The sequence below is a fragment of the Chiloscyllium plagiosum genome, unplaced genomic scaffold (genome assembly GCF_037043375.1).
Source record: "Chiloscyllium plagiosum isolate Xiang-an unplaced genomic scaffold, Cpla_swu_hap1 HiC_scaffold_135, whole genome shotgun sequence".
In the NCBI taxonomy this organism is placed as follows: Eukaryota; Metazoa; Chordata; class Chondrichthyes; order Orectolobiformes; family Hemiscylliidae; genus Chiloscyllium; species Chiloscyllium plagiosum.
Window position 1 is genome coordinate 60001 of NW_028270274.1, and position 22791 is coordinate 82791.

The 22791-nt window shown below is 56.5% G+C and overlaps 1 protein-coding gene across 1 annotated transcript in view; it reads right to left on the minus strand.

The window, feature by feature from the left end:
- Window positions 1-22791, minus strand: part of LOC148133999 (pleckstrin homology domain-containing family G member 5-like) — a gene marked incomplete at its 5' end in the record, with an annotated part of 75841 nt that overhangs the window by 910 nt on the left and 52140 nt on the right. Inside the window, 5 exons of the mRNA XM_087985707.1 lie at window positions 1-623; window positions 1347-1459; window positions 15869-15984; window positions 18424-18554; window positions 21770-21900. The exon at window positions 1-623 is cut by the window's left edge and continues 910 nt beyond it. Of these exons, the coding sequence (XP_087841833.1) occupies window positions 1-623; window positions 1347-1459; window positions 15869-15984; window positions 18424-18554; window positions 21770-21900 (1114 nt within the window). The remainder of the gene's footprint in view (window positions 624-1346; window positions 1460-15868; window positions 15985-18423; window positions 18555-21769; window positions 21901-22791) is intronic.

Consider the following 22791-nt stretch of genomic DNA (forward strand, 5'->3'; position numbering starts at 1 on the left):
CTTCTCTCTCCCCGTCTAGGCCCGAAGCCTGGGCCTGGAGTTGAGAGCCCTCCCCTTCACTCTCTTCTGCTTCGCTGCCTAGGCCCGGAGCCTGGGCCTGGATTTGAGAGCCCGCTGCCTCAGTCTCCTCTCCCTTCACGTCTAGGCCCGGAGCCTGGGCCTGGATTTGAGAGCCCGCTGCCTCAGTCTCCTCTCCCTTCACGTCTAGGCCCGGAGCCTGGGGCTGGATTTGAGAGCCCGCTGCCTCAGTCTCCTCTCCCTTCACGTCTAGGCCCGGAGCCTGGGGCTGGATTTGAGAGCCCGCTGCCTCAGTCTCCTCTCCCTTCACGTCTAGGCCCGGAGCCTGGGGCTGGATTTGAGAGCCCTCCTCTTCACTCCCTTCTCCTTCATTGACTAGGCCCGAAGCCTGGAGCCGGGTTCGATTCTCGGTCCCCCTCGGCCTGCCCTCCCTTCTCAGCCGCCTCTCGATGGCCCTTTGGGCCCCGACTCTCACGGGGGAGCGGCTGCGGGAGGGGCCCCTCAGGCGAGGCAGGGGCCGGTCAATTCTGACCTCCATCGGGGGCTCGGTCTCAGAGTCGGAGCTGCTGGGATCGTCCGGGGGCGAAACCGTCAGGTTCGGGAGGCTACAGAAATGCAGAGGGCGGGAGAGAGTCAGAGATAATCCTTAAAGGCGTTGTTGTTGTAACACGGGGTTGTTGTTGTAGCGCAGGGTGACGGGGTTGTTGTTGTAGCGTGGGGTTGTTGTTGTAGCGCAGGGTGACGGGGTTGTTGTTGTAACACGGGGTTGTTGTTGTAGCGCAGGGTGACGGGGTTGTTGTTGTAACACGGGGTTGTTGTTGTAGCGCAGGGTGACGGGGTTGTTGTTGTAACATGGGGTTGTTGTTGTAGCGCAGGGTGACGGGGTTGTTGTTGTAGCGTGGGGTTGTAGCGTGGGGTGATGGGTTGTTGTTGTAGCGCGGGGTTGTTGTTGTAGCGTGGGGTGAGGGGTTGTTGTTGTAGCACGGGGTTGTTGTTGTAGTAGTGTGTGGTGATGGGGTTGTTGTAGCGCGGGGTGACAGGGTTGTTGTTGTAGCGTGGGGTGAGGGGTTGTTGTTGTAGCATGGGGTGATGGGTTGTTGTTGTAGCGTGGGGTGACAGCGTTATTGTTGTAGCGCGGGGTTGTTGTTGTAGTGCGGGGTGGCGGGGTTATTGTTCTAGCGCCGGGTGACAGGGTTGTTGTTGTAGCGTGGGGTTGTTGTTGTAGCGTGGGGTGACAGCGTTATTGTTGTAGCGCGGGGTTGTTGTTGTAGCGCGGTGTGACGGGGTTGTTGTTGTAGTGTGTGGTAGTTGCTGAAGTGCATACACACCTGAGCCCTCCTGCCTTTGCCTGGTGCCCGTCGGCAACGCCCGGCGCTACCTCAGGGGCGGCCTCCTCTGGCTGTGTCCAAGCCTCCTTCGACCTCAGGAACTGCAGCTGCTTCTGTCGGGGGCAGGGTGGGGGGTGTGGGGGGAGAGAAAGGGGATTGGGGTCAGTGATGAGGGGACATGTGGTGGATATGGGGAGAGAAGGGGCAAGGGTGGGAGAGGGGGATATGGGGGTTATTGGGGATTGGGGGATTGGAGGATATGGGTATATGGGGGATTATGGGAATATGGCAGATTGGGGGATATGGTGGATTGGTGGATATGGGGATTGCATGATATGGGGATGGGGATATGCGGGATATGGGGGATATAGGGGATTGGAGGATTGGGGATATGGGGGTTATGGGGATATGGAGGTTTGGGGATACGGGGATATGGGGGGTTGGGGATATGGGGGTTATGGGGATATGGAGGTTTGGGGATACGGGGATATGGGGGTTATGGGGAGATATGGGAGATTGGGGATATGCAGGATTTGGGGTATTATGGGGATATGTGGATATGGGAGATATGGGGATATGGGAGACAAGGAGGATATGGGTTTTGGGGGATTGTGGGATATGGGGAATTGGAGGATATGGGGATATGAGGGATTGGGGACATGGGGGGGTGGGGATATTTGGTATATGGGGGATTGGGTCATATGGGGCATTGGGGATATGGCTGATTGGGGGAATATGGGGGGTTGGAGATATGGGGGATTGGGGAATATGGGGGATATGTGGATATGGTGAATTTGGGGATATGGGCGATTGTGTGATATGGAGATTGGGGATATGCGGGATATGGGGGATTGCTGGATGTGGGAATTGGGAATATGGGGGATATGGGGGATTGGGGATATGGGAGACATGGGGGATAATGGGGATTGGGGTAAATGGGGGAATATGAGAGATTGGGGATATTGGGTCATGGGGGATAGGGGATATGGTGGACATGGTGGACATGGTGGACATGGGGGAATATGGGGGATATGGGGATATGGGGGATTAGATTAGATTCCCTACAGTGTGGAAACAGGCCCTTCGGCCCAACAAGTCCACACCGATCCTCCGAAGAGCAACCCACCCAGACCCATTCCCCTACATTTACCCCTTCACCTAACACTACGGGCAACTTAGCACGGCCAATTCACCCAACCTGTACATCTTTGGACTGTGGGAGGAAACCAGATTGGGGATATGGGGGATTGGGGGATATGGGGATTGCGTGATATGGGGTGTTGGGTCTATGGGGGATTGGGTAATATCGGGCATTGGGGATATGGATGATTGGGGGAATATGGGGGGTTGGAGATATGGGGGATTGGGGAATAAGGGGGATATGTGGATATGGTGGATTGGTGATATGGCGAATTTGGGGATATGGGGGATTGTGTGATATGCGGATTGGGGATATGGGGGATTGCTGGATGTGGGGATTGGGGATATGGGGGAATTGGGGATATGGGAGATTAGGGATATCGGGTATGGGGGAATCATGGGGACATGGGGGATTGGGGTATATGGGGGAATTGTGTGATATGGGGGATTGGGGATATTGTGGATATGGGGGAGTGGGCGATATGGGGGATTGTAGGGATATGGGGGATTGTGGGGATTATGGGGATATGGAGGAATTGGGGAATATGGGGGATTGGAGGATACGGGGGATGGGGATATGAGGGATTGTGTAATTTGGGGCATTGGGGGATATGGGGATATGGGGGAAATTGGTGATATGGAGGATTGGGGATTGCTGGATGTGGGGGATTATGGGAAATATGAGGGATTGCGGATAGGGGATTGGGGATATGGTGATATGGGAGAATTGAGGATATGGAGCATATGGAAGATCGGGAATATGGGGATCATGCGGACATGGGGGATTGGTGGATGTGGGGGATTGGGGATATGGCGGATTGGGGATAATGGGATATGGAGATATGGCGGATTTGTGGGATTATGGGGAATATGAGGGAATGCGGATTGTGTGATATTGGGGATATGGGACATATGGGAGATTGGGGATATGGGGATATGTGGGTTTGGAGGATATGGGGGATTGGGGGATTGTGTGATATTGGGATTGGGGATTAGATTAGATTTCTTACAGTGTGGAAACAGGCCCTTCGGCCCAACAAGTCCACACCGACCCGCCGAAGCGCAACCCACCCATACCCCTACATTTACCCCTTACCTAACACTACGGGCAATTTAGCATGGCCAATTCACCTGACCCTGCACATCTTTGGACTGTGGGAGGAAACCGGAGCACCCGGAGGAAACCCACGCAGACACGGGGAGAACGTGCAAACTCCACACAGTCAGTCACCTGAGGCGGGAATTGAACCCGGGTCTCTGGCACTGTGAGGCAGCAGTGCTAACCACTGTGCCACCGTGCCGCCCCATGGGATATTGGGGATATGGGGGATTGTGGCATATGGGGGATTGGGGGATATGGGGGATTGGGGATTTGAGGGATTGGGGATTTGGGGGATATGGGGGATTGGTGAATATGGGATATTGGGGATTGTGGGATATGGGGGATTGTGGGATATGGGGGATTGGGGGATATGGGGGATTGGGGGATATGGGGGATTGGGGATTTGGGGGATATGGGGGATTGGGGATTTGGGGGATATGGGGGATTGGTGAATATGGGATATTGGGGATATTGGGGATTGTGGGATATGGGGATATTGGGCAATATGGGGAAATGGGGATATTGGGCAATATGGGGATATGGGGATTGAGGAAGATGGGGAATTGGGGAATACGGGGTTTGGGGATATGGGGGATTGGGGATATGGGGGATTTTGGGATATGGGGATATTGGGCAATATGGGGATATGGGGATTGGGAAAGATGGGGAATATGGGGTTTGGGGATATGGGGGATTGCGGATATGGGGGATTGGGAGATATGGGGGATTTGGGGATATTGGGGGTTGAGGGATTATGGGGATATGGGGGATATTGGGGATATGGGTTTGGGGAATATGGTGAATTGGGGACATGGGGGATATTGGAAAATGTGGGGATATGGGGGATTGGGGATAAGGGGGATTGGGGAATTTGGGGACATGGGGGATTGGGGACATGGGGGATTGGGGATATCGGGGATTGGGGGATATGGGGGATTGGGGGATATGGGGGATTGGGGACATGGGGGATTGGGAGATATGGGGGATTGGGAGATATGGGGGATTGCGGTTATGGGGGATTGGGGGATTTGGGGATATGGGGGAATGGGGGATTGGGGGATTTGGGGATATGGGGGATTGGGGGATATGGGGAATTGGGGGATATGGGGGATTGGGGGCAGGGGGGATTGGGGGATATGGGGGATTGGGGGATATGGGGGATTGGGGGATAGGGGACAGGGGGGATTTGGGGGATTGGGGGATATGGGAGATTGGGGACAGGGGGGATTGGGGATAAGGGGGATTGTGGGATATGGGGGATTTGGGGATATGGGGGATTGGGGGATATGAGGATTTGGGGATATGGGGGATTTGGGGATATGGGGGATTGGGGGATATGGGGGATTGGGGGATATGGGGGATTGGGGGATATGGGGGATTGGGGGATATGGGATTTGGGGGATTGGGGGATATGGGGGATTGGGGATTTGGGGGATTGGGGGATATGGGGGATTGGGGGGATATGGGGGATTGGTGAATATGGGATATTGGGGATATTGGGGATTGTGGGATATGGGGGATTGTGGGATATGGGGATATTGGGCAATATGGGGATATGGGGTTTGGGGATATGGGGAATTGGGGATATGGGGGATTGGGGATATGGGGGATTGGGGATATGGGGGATTTGGGGATATGGAGGATTTGGGGATATTGGGGGTTGAGGTATTATGGGGATATGGAGGGCTGAGGGATTATGGGGATATGGGGGATATTGGGGATATGGGTTTGGGGAATATGATGAATTGGGGACATGGAGGATATTGGGGAATGTGGGGATATGGGGGATTGGGGATATGGGAGATTGGGGGATTTGGGGACATGGGGGATTGGGGGACATGGGGGATTGGGGGACATGGGGGATTGGGGACATGGGGAAATTGGGGATATGGGGGACTGGGGAATTTGAGGGATTGGGGGATATGGGGGATTGGGGGATATGGGGGATTGGGGACATGGGGGATTGGGAGATATGGGGGATATGGGGGATTGGGGGATATGGGGGATTGGGGGATATGGGGGATTGGGGACATGGGGGATTGTGGGATATTGGGGACGGGGGGATTGGGGTTATGAGGGATTGGGGGATATGGGGGTTTGGGGGATATGGGGGATTGAGGGATATGGAGGATTGAGGGATATGGGGGATTGGGCGATATGGGGGATTGGGGACAGGGGGGATTGGGGACAGGGGGGATTGGGGATATGGGGGATATGGGGGATTGGGGACGGGGGGATTGGGGGTTATGGGGGATTGGGGACTGGGGGGGATTGGGGGATATGGGGGATTGGGGGATATGGGGGATTGTGGGATATGGGGGATTGGGGATATGGGGGATTGGGGGATATGGGGGATTGGGGATTTGGGGGATATGGGGGATTGGGGATTTGGGGGATATGGGGGATTGGTGAATATGGGATATTGGGGATATTGGGGATTGTGGGATATGGGGGATTGTGGGATATGGGGATATTGGGCAATATGGGGAAATGGGGATATTGGGCAATATGGGGATATGGGGATTGAGGAAGATGGGGAATTGGGGAATACGGGGTTTGGGGATATGGGGGATTGGGGATATGGGGGATTTTGGGATATGGGGATATTGGGCAATATGGGGATATGGGGATTGGGAAAGATGGGGAATATGGGGTTTGGGGATATGGGGGATTGCGGATATGGGGGATTGGGAGATATGGGGGATTTGGGGATATTGGGGGTTGAGGGATTATGGGGATATGGGGGATATTGGGGATATGGGTTTGGGGAATATGGTGAATTGGGGACATGGGGGATATTGGAAAATGTGGGGATATGGGGGATTGGGGATAAGGGGGATTGGGGAATTTGGGGACATGGGGGATTGGGGACATGGGGGATTGGGGATATCGGGGATTGGGGGATATGGGGGATTGGGGGATATGGGGGATTGGGGACATGGGGGATTGGGAGATATGGGGGATTGGGAGATATGGGGGATTGCGGTTATGGGGGATTGGGGGATTTGGGGATATGAGGGAATGGGGGATTGGGGGATTTGGGGATATGGGGGATTGGGGGATATGGGGAATTGGGGGATATGGGGGATTGGGGGCAGGGGGGATTGGGGGATATGTGGGATTGGGGGATATGGGGGATTGGGGGATAGGGGACAGGGGGGATTTGGGGGATTGGGGGATATGGGAGATTGGGGACAGGGGGGATTGGGGATAAGGGGGATTGTGGGATATGGGGGATTTGGGGATATGGGGGATTGGGGGATATGAGGATTTGGGGATATGGGGGATTTGGGGATATGGGGGATTGGGGGATATGGGATTTGGGGGATTGGGGGATATGGGGGATTGGGGGATATGGGGGATTGGGGACATGGGGGATTGGGAGATATGGGGGATTGGGAGATATGGGGGATTGCGGTTATGGGGGATTGGGGGATTTGGGGATATGGGGGAATGGGGGATTGGGGGATTTGGGGATATGGGGGATTGGGGGATATGGGGAATTGGGGGATATGGGGGATTGGGGGCAGGGGGGATTGGGGGATATGGGGGATTGGGGGATATGGGGGATTGGGGGATAGGGGACAGGGGGGATTTGGGGGATTGGGGGATATGGGAGATTGGGGACAGGGGGGATTGGGGATAAGGGGGATTGTGGGATATGGGGGATTTGGGGATATGGGGGATATGAGGATTTGGGGATATGGGGGATTTGGGGATATGGGGGATTGGGGGATATGGGGGATTGGGGGATATGGGGGATTGGGGGATATGGGATTTGGGGGATTGGGGGATATGGGGGATTGGGGATTTGGGGGATTGGGGGATATGGGGGATTGGGGGGATATGGGGGATTGGTGAATATGGGATATTGGGGATATTGGGGATTGTGGGATATGGGGGATTGTGGGATATGGGGATATTGGGCAATATGGGGATATGGGGTTTGGGGATATGGGGAATTGGGGATATGGGGGATTGGGGATATGGGGGATTGGGGATATGGGGGATTTGGGGATATGGAGGATTTGGGGATATTGGGGGTTGAGGTATTATGGGGATATGGAGGGCTGAGGGATTATGGGGATATGGGGGATATTGGGGATATGGGTTTGGGGAATATGATGAATTGGGGACATGGAGGATATTGGGGAATGTGGGGATATGGGGGATTGGGGATATGGGAGATTGGGGGATTTGGGGACATGGGGGATTGGGGGACATGGGGGATTGGGGGACATGGGGGATTGGGGACATGGGGAAATTGGGGATATGGGGGACTGGGGAATTTGAGGGATTGGGGGATATGGGGGATTGGGGGATATGGGGGATTGGGGACATGGGGGATTGGGAGATATGGGGGATATGGGGGATTGGGGGATATGGGGGATTGGGGGATATGGGGGATTGGGGACATGGGGGATTGTGGGATATTGGGGACGGGGGGATTGGGGTTATGAGGGATTGGGGGATATGGGGGTTTGGGGGATATGGGGGATTGAGGGATATGGAGGATTGAGGGATATGGGGGATTGGGCGATATGGGGGATTGGGGACAGGGGGGATTGGGGACAGGGGGGATTGGGGATATGGGGGATATGGGGGATTGGGGACGGGGGGATTGGGGGTTATGGGGGATTGGGGACTGGGGGGGATTGGGGGATATGGGGGATTGTGGGATATGGGGGATTGTGGGATATGGGGGATTGGGGGATATGGGGGATTGGGGGATATGGGGGATTGGGGGATATGGGGGATTGGGGATTTGGGGGATATGGGGGATTGAGGATTTGGGGGATATGGGGGATTGGTGAATATGGGATATTGGGGATATTGGGGATTGTGGGATATGGGGGATTGTGGGATATGGGGATATTGGGCAATATGGGGAAATGGGGATATTGGGCAATATGGGGATATGGGGATTGAGGAAGATGGGGAATTGGGGAATACGGGGTTTGGGGATATGGGGGATTGGGGATATGGGGGATTTTGGGATATGGGGATATTGGGCAATATGGGGATATGGGGATTGGGAAAGATGGGGAATATGGGGTTTGGGGATATGGGGGATTGCGGATATGGGGGATTGGGAGATATGGGGGATTTGGGGATATTGGGGGTTGAGGGATTATGGGGATATGGGGGATATTGGGGATATGGGTTTGGGGAATATGGTGAATTGGGGACATGGGGGATATTGGAAAATGTGGGGATATGGGGGATTGGGGATAAGGGGGATTGGGGAATTTGGGGACATGGGGGATTGGGGACATGGGGGATTGGGGATATCGGGGATTGGGGGATATGGGGGATTGGGGGATATGGGGGATTGGGGACATGGGGGATTGGGAGATATGGGGGATTGGGAGATATGGGGGATTGGGAGATATGGGGGATTGCGGTTATGGGGGATTGGGGGATTTGGGGATATGAGGGAATGGGGGATTGGGGGATTTGGGGATATGGGGGATTGGGGGATATGGGGAATTGGGGGATATGGGGGATTGGGGGCAGGGGGTATTGGGGGATATGGGGGATTGGGGGATATGGGGGATTGGGGGATAGGGGACAGGGGGGATTTGGGGGATTGGGGGATATGGGAGATTGGGGACAGGGGGGATTGGGGATAAGGGGGATTGTGGGATATGGGGGATTTGGGGATATGGGGGATTGGGGGATATGAGGATTTGGGGATATGGGGGATTTGGGGATATGGGGGATTGGGGGATATGGGGGATTGGGGGATATGGGATTTGGGGGATTGGGGGATATGGGGGATTGGGGGATATGGGGGATTGGGGACATGGGGGATTGGGAGATATGGGGGATTGGGAGATATGGGGGATTGCGGTTATGGGGGATTGGGGGATTTGGGGATATGGGGGAATGGGGGATTGGGGGATTTGTGGATATGGGGGATTGGGGGATATGGGGAATTGGGGGATATGGGGGATTGGGGGATAGGGGACAGGGGGGATTTGGGGGATTGGGGGATATGGGAGATTGGGGACAGGGGGGATTGGGGATAAGGGGGATTGTGGGATATGGGGGATTTGGGGATATGGGGGATTGGGGGATATGAGGATTTGGGGATATGGGGGATTTGGGGATATGGGGGATTGGGGGATATGGGGGATTGGGGGATATGGGATTTGGGGGATTGGGGGATATGGGGGATTGGGGATTTGGGGGATTGGGGGATATGGGGGATTGGGGGGATATGGGGGATTGGTGAATATGGGATATTGGGGATATTGGGGATTGTGGGATATGGGGGATTGTGGGATATGGGGATATTGGGCAATATGGGGATATGGGGTTTGGGGATATGGGGAATTGGGGATATGGGGGATTGGGGATATGGGGGATTGGGGATATGGGGGATTTGGGGATATGGAGGATTTGGGGATATGGAGGATTTGGGGATATTGGGGGTTGAGGTATTATGGGGATATGGAGGGCTGAGGGATTATGGGGATATGGGGGATATTGGGGATATGGGTTTGGGGAATATGATGAATTGGGGACATGGAGGATATTGGGGAATGTGGGGATATGGGGGATTGGGGATATGGGAGATTGGGGGATTTGGGGACATGGGGGATTGGGGGACATGGGGAATTGGGGACATGGGGAAATTGGGGATATGGGGGACTGGGGAATTTGAGGGATTGGGGGATATGGGGGATTGGGGGATATGGGGGATTGGGGACATGGGGGATTGGGAGATATGGAGGATTGGGGTTATGGGGGATATGGGGGATTGGGGGATATGGGGGATTGGGGGATATGGGGGATTGGGGACATGGGGGATTGGGGGATATTGGGGACGGGGGGATTGGGGTTATGAGGGATTGGGGGATATGGGGGTTTGGGGGATATGTGGGATTGAGGGATATGGAGGATTGAGGGATATGGGGGATTGGGCGATATGGGGGATTGGGGACAGGGGGGATTGGGGGATATGGGGGATTGGGGACAGGGGGGATTGGGGACAGGGGGGATTGGGGATATGGGGGATATGGGGGATTGGGGACGGGGGGATTGGGGGTTATGGGGGATTGGGGACTGGGGGGGATTGGGGGATATGGGGGATTGGGGGATATGGGGGATATGGGGGATTGTGGGATATGGGGGATTGGGGGATATGGGGGATTGGGGGATATGGGGGATTGGGGATTTGGGGGATATGGGGGATTGGGGATTTGGGGGATATGGGGGATTGGTGAATATGGGATATTGGGGATATTGGGGATTGTGGGATATGGGGGATTGTGGGATATGGGGATATTGGGCAATATGGGGAAATGGGGATATTGGGCAATATGGGGATATGGGGATTGAGGAAGATGGGGAATTGGGGAATACGGGGTTTGGGGATATGGGGGATTGGGGATATGGGGGATTTTGGGATATGGGGATATTGGGCAATATGGGGATATGGGGATTGGGAAAGATGGGGAATATGGGGTTTGGGGATATGGGGGATTGCGGATATGGGGGATTGGGAGATATGGGGGATTTGGGGATATTGGGGGTTGAGGGATTATGGGGATATGGGGATATTGGGGATATGGGTTTGGGGAATATGGTGAATTGGGGACATGGGGGATATTGGAAAATGTGGGGATATGGGGGATTGGGGATAAGGGGGATTGGGGAATTTGGGGACATGGGGGATTGGGGACATGGGGGATTGGGGATATCGGGGATTGGGGGATATGGGGGATTGGGGGATATGGGGGATTGGGGACATGGGGGATTGGGAGATATGGGGGATTGGGAGATATGGGGGATTGGGAGATATGGGGGATTGCGGTTATGGGGGATTGGGGATTTGGGGATATGGGGGAATGGGGGATTGGGGGATTTGGGGATATGGGGGATTGGGGGATATGGGGAATTGGGGGATATGGGGGATTGGGGGCAGGGGGGATTGGGGGATATGGGGGATTGGGGGATATGGCGGATTGGGGGATATGGGGGATTGCGGTTATGGGGGATTGGGGGATTTGGGGATATGAGGGAATGGGGGATTGGGGGATTTGGGGATATGGGGGATTGGGGGATATGGGGAATTGGGGGATATGGGGAATTGGGGGCAGGGGGGATTGGGGGATATGGGGGATTGGGGGATATGGGGGATTGGGGGATAGGGGACAGGGGGGATTTGGGGGATTGGGGGATATGGGAGATTGGGGACAGGGGGGATTGGGGATAAGGGGGATTGTGGGATATGGGGGATTTGGGGATATGGGGGATTGGGGGATATGAGGATTTGGGGATATGGGGGATTTGGGGATATGGGGGATTGGGGGATATGGGGGATTGGGGATATGGGATTTGGGGGATTGGGGGATATGGGGGATTGGGGGATATGGGGGATTGGGGACATGGGGGATTGGGAGATATGGGGGATTGGGAGATATGGGGGATTGCGGTTATGGGGGATTGGGGGATTTGGGGATATGGGGGAATGGGGGATTGGGGGATTTGGGGATATGGGGGATTGGGGGATATGGGGAATTGGGGGATATGGGGGATTGGGGGATAGGGGACAGGGGGGATTTGGGGGATTGGGGGATATGGGAGATTGGGGACAGGGGGGATTGGGGATAAGGGGGATTGTGGGATATGGGGGATTTGGGGATATGGGGGATTGGGGGATATGAGGATTTGGGGATATGGGGGATTTGGGGATATGGGGGATTGGGGGATATGGGGGATTGGGGGATATGGGATTTGGGGGATTGGGGGATATGGGGGATTGGGGATTTGGGGGATTGGGGGATATGGGGGATTGGGGGGATATGGGGGATTGGTGAATATGGGATATTGGGGATATTGGGGATTGTGGGATATGGGGGATTGTGGGATATGGGGATATTGGGCAATATGGGGATATGGGGTTTGGGGATATGGGGAATTGGGGATATGGGGGATTGGGGATATGGGGGATTGGGGATATGGGGGATTTGGGGATATGGAGGATTTGGGGATATGGAGGATTTGGGGATATTGGGGGTTGAGGTATTATGGGGATATGGAGGGCTGAGGGATTATGGGGATATGGGGGATATTGGGGATATGGGTTTGGGGAATATGATGAATTGGGGACATGGAGGATATTGGGGAATGTGGGGATATGGGGGATTGGGGATATGGGAGATTGGGGGATTTGGGGACATGGGGGATTGGGGGACATGGGGAATTGGGGACATGGGGAAATTGGGGATATGGGGGACTGGGGAATTTGAGGGATTGGGGGATATGGGGGATTGGGGGATATGGGGGATTGGGGACATGGGGGATTGGGAGATATGGAGGATTGGGGTTATGGGGGATATGGGGGATTGGGGGATATGGGGGATTGGGGGATATGGGGGATTGGGGACATGGGGGATTGGGGGATATTGGGGACGGGGGGATTGGGGTTATGAGGGATTGGGGGATATGGGGGTTTGGGGGATATGTGGGATTGAGGGATATGGAGGATTGAGGGATATGGGGGATTGGGCGATATGGGGGATTGGGGACAGGGGGGATTGGGGGATATGGGGGATTGGGGACAGGGGGGATTGGGGACAGGGGGGATTGGGGATATGGGGGATATGGGGGATTGGGGACGGGGGGATTGGGGGTTATGGGGGATTGGGGACTGGGGGGATTGGGGGATATGGGGGATTGGGGGATATGGGGGATATGGGGGATTGTGGGATATGGGGGATTGGGGGATATGGGGGATTGGGGGATATGGGGGATTGGGGATTTGGGGGATATGGGGGATTGGGGATTTGGGGGATATGGGGGATTGGTGAATATGGGATATTGGGGATATTGGGGATTGTGGGATATGGGGGATTGTGGGATATGGGGATATTGGGCAATATGGGGAAATGGGGATATTGGGCAACATGGGGATATGGGGTTTGAGGAAGATGGGGAATTGGGGAATACGGGGTTTGGGGATATGGGGGATTGGGGATATGGGGGATTTTGGGATATGGGGATATTGGGCAATATGGGGATATGGGGATTGGGAAAGATGGGGAATATGGGGTTTGGGGATATGGGGGATTGCGGATATGGGGGATTGGGAGATATGGGGGATTTGGGGATATTGGGGGTTGAGGGATTATGGGGATATGGGGATATTGGGGATATGGGTTTGGGGAATATGGTGAATTGGGGACATGGGGGATATTGGAAAATGTGGGGATATGGGGGATTGGGGATAAGGGGGATTGGGGAATTTGGGGACATGGGGGATTGGGGACATGGGGGATTGGGGATATCGGGGATTGGGGGATATGGGGGATTGGGGACATGGGGGATTGGGAGATATGGGGGATTGGGAGATATGGGGGATTGGGAGATATGGGGGATTGCGGTTATGGGGGATTGGGGATTTGGGGATATGGGGGAATGGGGGATTGGGGGATTTGGGGATATGGGGGATTGGGGGATATGGGGAATTGGGGGATATGGGGGATTGGGGGCAGGGGGGATTGGGGGATATGGGGGATTGGGGGATATGGGGGATTGGGGGATAGGGGACAGGGGGGATTTGGGGGATTGGGGGATATGGGAGATTGGGGACAGGGGGGATTGGGGATAAGGGGGATTGTGGGATATGGGGGATTTGGGGATATGGGGGATTGGGGGATATGAGGATTTGGGGATATGGGGGATTTGGGGATATGGGGGATTGGGGGATATGGGGGATTGGGGGATATGGGGGATTGGGGGATATGGGATTTGGGGGATTGGGGGATATGGGGGATTGGGGGATATGGGGGATTGGGGGGATATGGGGGATTGTGGGATATGGGGGATTGTGGGATATGGGGATATTGGGCAATATGGGGATATGGGGTTTGGGGATATGGGGAATTGGGGATATGGGGGATTGGGGATATGGGGGATTGGGGATATGGGGGATTTGGGGATATGGAGGATTTGGGGATATTGGGGGTTGAGGTATTATGGGGATATGGAGGGCTGAGGGATTATGGGGATATGGGGGATATTGGGGATATGGGTTTGGGGAATATGATGAATTGGGGACATGGAGGATATTGGGGAATGTGGGGATATGGGGGATTGGGGATATGGGAGATTGGGGGATTTGGGGACATGGGGGATTGGGGGACATGGGGGATTGGGGGACATGGGGGATTGGGGACATGGGGAAATTGGGGATATGGGGGACTGGTGAATTTGAGGGATTGGGGGATATGGGGGATTGGGGGATATGGGGGATTGGGGACATGGGGGATTGGGAGATATGGGGGATTGGGGTTATGGGGGATATGGGGGATTGGGGACATGGGGGATTGGGGGATATTGGGGATGGGGGGATTGGGGTTATGAGGGATTGGGGGATATGGGGGATTGAGGGATATGGAGGATTGAGGGATATGGGGGATTGGGCGATATGGGGGATTGGGCGATATGGGGGATTGGGGACAGGGGGGATTGGGGGATATGGGGGATTGGGGGATATGGGGGATTGGGGACAGGGGGGATTGGGGACAGGGGGATTGGGGATATGGGGGATATGGGGGATTGGGGATGGGGGGATTGGGGGTTATGGGGGATTGGGGACTGGGGGGGATTGGGGGATATGGGGGATTGGGGGATATGGGGGATTGGGGACAAGGGGGATTGGGAGATATGGGGGATTGGGGACAGGGGGGATTGGGGGATATGGGGGATTGGGGATATGGGGGATTGGGGACATGGGGGATTGGGGGATATGGGGGATTGTGGACATGGGGGATTGGGGGATATGGGGGTTTTGGGGGATATGGAGGATTGTGCGATATGGGGGATTGGTGGATTGGGGATAAGGGGGATTGGGGGATATGGGGGATTTGGGGATATGGGGGATTGGGGAGTATGGGGGATTTGGGGATATGGGGGATATGGGGGATTGGGGGATATGGGGGATTGGGGGATATGGGTGATATGGGTGATATGGGGATATGGGGGATTGGGGGATTGTGGGATATGGGGGATTAGGGGATGGGGGATTGGGGGATATGGGGGATTGGGGGAAATGGGGGATTGGGGGATATGGGGGATTGGGGGAAATGGGGGATTGGGGAAATGGGGTGGGGAGAACGGGATGGGGAGATGGGGTGGGTGTGGGGAGTGTGGGGGTGATGGGGTGGGGGGTGGGGGAGGGTGGGGGGGAACAGGGTGGGGGGGTGGGGGAGGGTGGGAGGGTGGGGGGGGAAACGGGTTGGGGGTGGGGGGGGGTGATGTGCCTCACCTGGGCGGCTGCGATGGTCTCAGTCCATTCCCTGCAGACTTCGGTAGAGGGAGCCTGGAAGGTGAACGCGGCGATGACGGTCTGGAGGTCACTCAGATACAGCAACAGGAAGGAACCTGCGCACACACAGAGGGGGTACAGGGAGCTTTACACTGTCACTGGGAGTCGGGGGGGGGGGACGGTGTAGAGGGAGCTTTACTCTGTACCTAACCCCCTGTCCCTGGAAGTGGGGGGGTCGGTGTAGAGGGAGCTTTACCCTGTATCTAACCCCATGACCCTGGGAGTGGGGGGGACGGTGTAGAGGGAGCTTTACTCTGTATCTAACCCCCTGTCCCTGGGAGTGGGGGGGACGGTGTAGAGGGAGCTTTACCCTGTATCTAACCCCATGACCCTGGGAGTGGGGGGGACGGTGTAGAGGGAGCTTTACTCTGTATCTAACCCCCTGTCCCTGGGAGTGGGGGGGACGGTGTAGAGGGAGCTTTACTCTGTATCTAACCCCCCTGTCCCTGGGAGTGGGGGACGGTGTAGAGGGAGCTTTACTCTGTATCTAACCCCCTGTCCCTGGGAGTGGGGGGACGGTGTAGAGGGAGCTTTACTCTGTATCTAACCCCCTGTCCCTGGGAGTGGGGGGGATGGTGTAGAGGGAGCTTTACTCTAACTAACCCCCTGTCCCTGGGAGTGAGGGGACGGTGTAGAGGGAGCTTTACTCTGTATCTAACCCCCCTGTCCCTGGGAGTGGGGGGGATGGTGTAGAGGGAGCTTTACTCTAACTAACCCCCTGTCCCTGGGAGTGAGGGGACGGTGTAGAGGGAGCTTTACTCTGTATCTAACCCCCCTGTCCCTGGGAGTGGGGGGGATGGTGTAGAGGGAGCTTTACTCTGTATCTAACCCCCTGTCCCTGGGAGTGGGGGGACGGTGTAGAGGGAGCTTTACTCTGTATCTAACCCCCCTGTCCGTTGGAGTGGGGGGGACGGTGTAGAGGGAGCTTTACTCTGTATCTAACCCCCTGTCCCTGGGAGTGGGGGCACGGTGTAGAGGGAGCTTTACTCTGTATCTAACCCCCAGTCCCTGGGAGTGGGGGGACGGTGTAGAGGGAGCTTTACTCTGTATCTAACCCCCTGTCCCTGGGAGTGGGGGCACGGTGTAGAGGGAGCTTTACTCTGTATCTAACCCCCCAGTCCCTGGGAGTGGGGGGACGGTGTAGAGGGAGCTTTACTCTGTATCTAACCCCCTGTCCGTTGGAGTGGGGGGGACGGTGTAGAGGGAGCTTTACTCTGTATCTAACCCCCTGTCCCTGGAGTGGGGGCACGGTGTAGAGGGAGCTTTACTCTGTATCTAACCCCCAGTCCCTGGGAGTGGGGGGACGGTGTAGAGGGAGCTTTACTCTGTATCTAACCCCCCTGTCCGTTGGAGTGGGGGGGACGGTGTAGAGGGAGCTTTACTCTGTATCTAACCCCCTGTCCCTGGGAGTGGGGGGGACGGTGTAGAGGGAGCTTTACTCTGTATCTAACCCCCCTGTCCCTGGGAGTGGGGGCACGGTGTAGAGGGAGCTTTACTCTGTATCTAACCCCCTGTCCCTGGGAGTGGGGGACGGTGTAGAGGGAGCTTTACTCTGTATCTAACCCCTGTCGCTGGGAGTGGGGGGACGGTGTAGAGGGAGCTTTACTCTGTATCTAACCCCCTGTCCCTGGGAGTGGGGGGGACGGTGTAGAGGGAGCTTTACTCTGTATCTAACCCCTGTCCCTGGGAGTGGGGGGACGGTGTAGAGGGAGCTTTACTCTGTATCTAAACCCCCCTGTCCCTGGGAGTGGGGGGGACGGTGTAGAGGGAGCTTTACCCTGTATCTAACCCCTGTCCCTGGGAGTGGGGGGGACGGTGTAGAGGGAGCTTTACCCTGTATCTAACCCCCTGTCCCTGGGAGTGGGGGACGGTGTAGAGGGAGCTTTACTCTGTATCTAACCCCCTGTCCCTGGGAGTGGGGGGACGGTGTAGAGGGAGCTTTACTCTGTATCTAACCCCCTGTCCCTGGGAGTGGGGGGATAGTGTAGAGGGAGCTTTACCCTGTATCTAACCCCATGTCCCTGGGAGTGGGGGGACGGTGTAGAGGGAGCTTTACTCTGTATCTAACCCCTGTCCCTGGAGTGGGGGGACGGTGTAGAGGGAGCTTTACTCTGTACCTAACCTCCTGTCCCTGGGAGTGGGGGGGACAGTGTAGAGGGAGCTTTACTCTGTATCTAACCCCCTGTCCCTGGGAGTGGGGGGGACAGTGTAGAGGGAGCTTTACTCTGTATCTAACCCCCTCCCCAGGGAAGGGTCAGTTGTTGTTGTACTTGTTGTAAAGTGAGGGTTGTTGTTGTATTTGTTGTTGTATCGCCTCTCTCCGCGCCCCGAGGAGGGTAGGGGCTGGGGTTGTTGTTGTATTTGTTGTTGTATCGCCTCTCTCTAGCGCCCGAGGAGGGTAGGGGCTGGGGTTGTTGTTGTATTTGTTGTTGTAGCTCCCTGCCCCTGCCCCCCGGAGGGCCCTGCCTTGCCTCGGAGGTAGCGCCGGGACCTACCTGGGTCCCTCAGGTCCCGAGTGAGGAGCCGGTCGAGGGAGAGCGGAGGCCGGATCACTCGGGAGGGCCCTCCTTTCCTGAGGGCTTCGTGATGAGGAACACGTCGGTCAGTAGGAGGCACTGCACCTCGCCTGAGGGAGAGGGAGGGAGGAGGCGTCACTCACTACCTCCTCCCTCACTCACTCACTCCCTCACTCCCTCCCTCCCTCACTCCCTCCCTCACTCCCTCCCTCACTCACTCACTCTCCCTCCCTCCCTCACTCACTCACTCACTCACTCACTCCCTCCCTCCTCACTCCCTCCCTCCCTCACTCCCTCCCTCACTCCCTCCCTCACTCACTCACTCACTCCTCCCTCCCTCACTCACTCACTCACTCACTCACCCTCCCTCCCTCACTCACTCACTCCCTCACTCACTCCTCCCTCCTCACTCACTCCCTCCCTCCCTCCCTCACTCCCTCCCTCCCACCCTCCCTCCACTCACTCACTCACTCCCTCCCTCACTCACTCACTCACTCACTCACTCACTCACTCACTCCCTCCCTCCCTCACTCACTCACTCACTCACTCCCTCCCTCACTCACTTCACTCCCTCACTCACTCACTCCCTCACTCACTCCCTCACTCATCCCTCACTCACTCCCTTCACTCACTCCCTCCCTCACTCACTCACTCACTCCCTCACACCCTCCCTCACTCCCTCCCTCCCTCACTCACTCACTCACTCACTCACTCCCTCCCTCACTCACTCACTCACTCACTCCCTCCCTCACTCACTCACTCCCTCACTCACTCACTCCCTCACTCACTCCCTCACTCACTCTCACTCACTCCCTCCTCACTCTCCCTCACTCACTCACTTCACTCCCTCACACCCTCCCTCACTCCCTCACTCCCTCACTCCCTCCCTCACACCCCTCACACCCTCCCTCACTCCCTCAACTCACTCCCTCACTCACTCCCTCACTCCCTCACTCACCCCCTCACTCACTCCCTCCCTCCCCTCCCTCACTCACTCCCTCCTCACTCACTCCCTCACTCACTCACTCACTCCCTCACACCCTCCCTCACTCCCTCACTCCTCCCTCACACCCTCACACCCTCACACCCTCCCTCCTCCCTCACTCACTCCCTCACTCACTCACTCACTCACTCCCTCACTCCCTCACACCCTCCCTCACTCCCTCACTCCCTCACTCCCTCCCTCACACCCTCACACCCTCCTCACTCACTCACTCCCTCACTCACTCCCTCACTCACTCCCTCACTCCCTCCCTCACTCACTCACTCACACACTCACTCACTCACTCCCTCACTCCTCACTCCCTCCCTCACTCACTCCCTCACTCACTCCCTCACTCATCCCTCCCTCACTCCCTCCCTCACTCCCTCCCTCAACTCCCTCACTCACTCACTCCCTCCCTCACTCACTCCACACTCACTCCCACACTCTCTCCTCACTCCCTCCCTCACTCCCTCCCTCACTCCTCCCTCCCTCACTCCCTCCCTCCCTCACTCCCTCCCTCACACCTCCCTCACTCCCTCACTCCCTCCCTCACACCCTCACACCCTCCCTCCTCACTCACTCCCTCACTCACATCACTCACTCACTCACTCACTCCACCTCCCTCACTCCCTCACTACCTCACTCCCTCCCTCCACACCCTCACACCCTCCCTCACTCCCTCACTCCCTCACTCACTCCCTCACTCACTCCCTCACATCCCTCCCTCACTCACTCACTCACACACTCACTCACTCACCACATCACTCACTCACTCACTCACTCCCTCTCCCCTCCCTCACTCCACTCCCTCACTCCTCCCCCCTCCCTCCCTCACTCCCTCACTCACTCACCTCACTCACTCCCTCCCTCACTCCCTCCCTCACTCCCTCCCTCACGTCACTCCCTCACTCACTCCCTCCCACACTCACTCCCACACTCACTCCCTCACTCCCTCCCTCACTCCCTCCCTCACTCCCTCCCCTCCCTCACTCCCTCCCTCCCTCACTCCTCCCTCACTCCCTCACTCCCTCACTCCCTCCCTCACTCCACACTCACTCCCACACTCCCCTCCCACACTCACACACCACACTCACTCCCACACTCCACTCCTCCTCACTCACTACCTCCCTCACTCCCTCACTCACACCCTCACTCACACACTCCCTCGCTCACTCCTCACTCACTCCCTCACACCCTCTCTCACCTCCTCACTCACTCCCTCACTCACTCCTCACTCACTCCCTCCCTCCACACCCTCCCTCACTCCTCCCTCCCTCCCTCACTCCCTCACACACTCACCTCCCTCACTCCACTCACTCCCTCTCCTCACTCCCTCACTCCCTCCCTCACACCCTCCCTCCTCACTCACTCACTCCTCACTCCCTTCCTCACTCCCTTCCTCACTCCTCCCTCCCTCACTACCTCCCTCCCCCCTCCCTCACTCCCTCCCTCCCTCCCTCCTCACTCCCTCCCTCCACTCCCTCCCTCACTCACCGCCTCACTCCCCTCCCTCACTCCCTCACTCCCTCCACACTCCCTCACTCCCTCACTCCCTCACTCCCTCACTCACTCACCCCTCCCTCACTCACTCCCTCCCTCACCACTCACCTCCCACCCTCCCTCCCTCACTCACTCCCTCCCTTCATCACTCCCTCACTCCCTCCCTCCTCACTACCTCCCTCACTCCCTCCCTCACTCCCTCACTCCCTCCCTCACTCACTCCACACTCACTCCCACACTCACTCCCACACTCACTCCCAACTCACTCCCACACCTCACTCCCACACTCCTCCCTCACTCACTCTCCCTCACTCCCTCCCTCCCTCACTAACTCCCTCACTCCTTCCCTCACTCACTCCCTCCCCCTCACTCCCTCCCTCCCTCACTCACTCCCACTCACTCCCTCCCTCACTCCCTCCCACACTCACTCACTCCCTCCCTCCCTCACTCCCTCCCACACTCCCTCACTCACTCACTCCCCCTCACTCCCTCCCTCCCTCCCTCACTCACTCCCTCACTCCCTCACCCCCTCCCTCACTTCCTGCCACACTCACTCCCTCCCTCCCTCCTCACTCCCTCACTCACTCACCCCCTCCCTCCCTCCCACACCCGCTCCCTCCCTCCCACACCCCCTCCCTCCTCACTCCCTCCCACACCCCCTCCCTCCCTCCCACACCCCCCCCTCCCTCACCCCCTCCCACACCCCCTCCCTCACTCCCTCCCACACCCCTCACCCCCTCCGACATTCCCACCCTCCCTCCCTCCCTCACCTCCCCCTCCCACACAATGAGGGAGGGTGGGTAAGAGGGGGATGAGTTGGGAAGTCACTCGATTCAAGGCCTGGAAGGTACCTTGGGGTCACGTCCGTCCCTCATTCTCAGGAGGCCTTCCATCAGGAGGCAGCGGACGCATTCAGGGCCTATCCCACTCATTGGCACAGCAAGATCCAAAACAGAAAACTCCCTCACGATCTGTCAGGGCCGAGGGGATTAGACTCCGATTAGATTCCAGTCTGTAACTCCCTCCCGGGGTATCTGTTATTCTGTATATAAACCCCCCCGAACCCCTCGATTAGATTCCAGTCTGTAACTCCCTCCCGGGGTATCTGTTATTCTGTATATAAACCCCACCCCGAACCCCTCGATTAGATTCCAGTCTGTAACTCCCTCCCCGGGGTATCTGTTATTCTGTATATAAACCCCACCCCGAACCCCTCGATTAGATCCCAGTCTGTAACTCCCTCCCCGGGGTATCTGTTATTCTGTATATAAACCCCACCCCGAACACCTCGATTAGATTCCAGTCTGTAACTCCCTCCCGGGGTATCTGTTATTCTGTATATAAACCCCACCCCGAACCCCTCGATTAGATTCCAGTCTGTAACTCCCTCCCGGGGTATCTGTTATTCTGTATATAAACCACCCCGAACCCCTCGATTAGATTCCAGTCTGTAACTCCCTCCCGGGGTATCTGTTATTCTGTATATAAACCCCCCCGAACCCCTCGATTAGATTCCAGTCTGTAACTCCCTCCCCGGGGTATCTGTTATTCTGTATATAAACCACCCCGAACCCCTCGATTAGATTCCAGTCTGTAACTCCCTCCCCGGGGTATCTGTTATTCTGTATATAAACCCCACCCCGAACCCCTCGATTAGATTCCAGTCTGTAACTCCCTCCCCGGGGTATCTGTTATTCTGTATATAAACCACCCCGAACCCCTCGATTAGATTCCAGTCTGTAACTCCCTCCCCGGGGTATCTGTTATTCTGTATATAAACCACCCCGAACCCCTCGATTAGATTCCAGTCTGTAACTCCCTCCCCGGGGTATCTGTTATTCTGTATATAAACCCCACCCCGA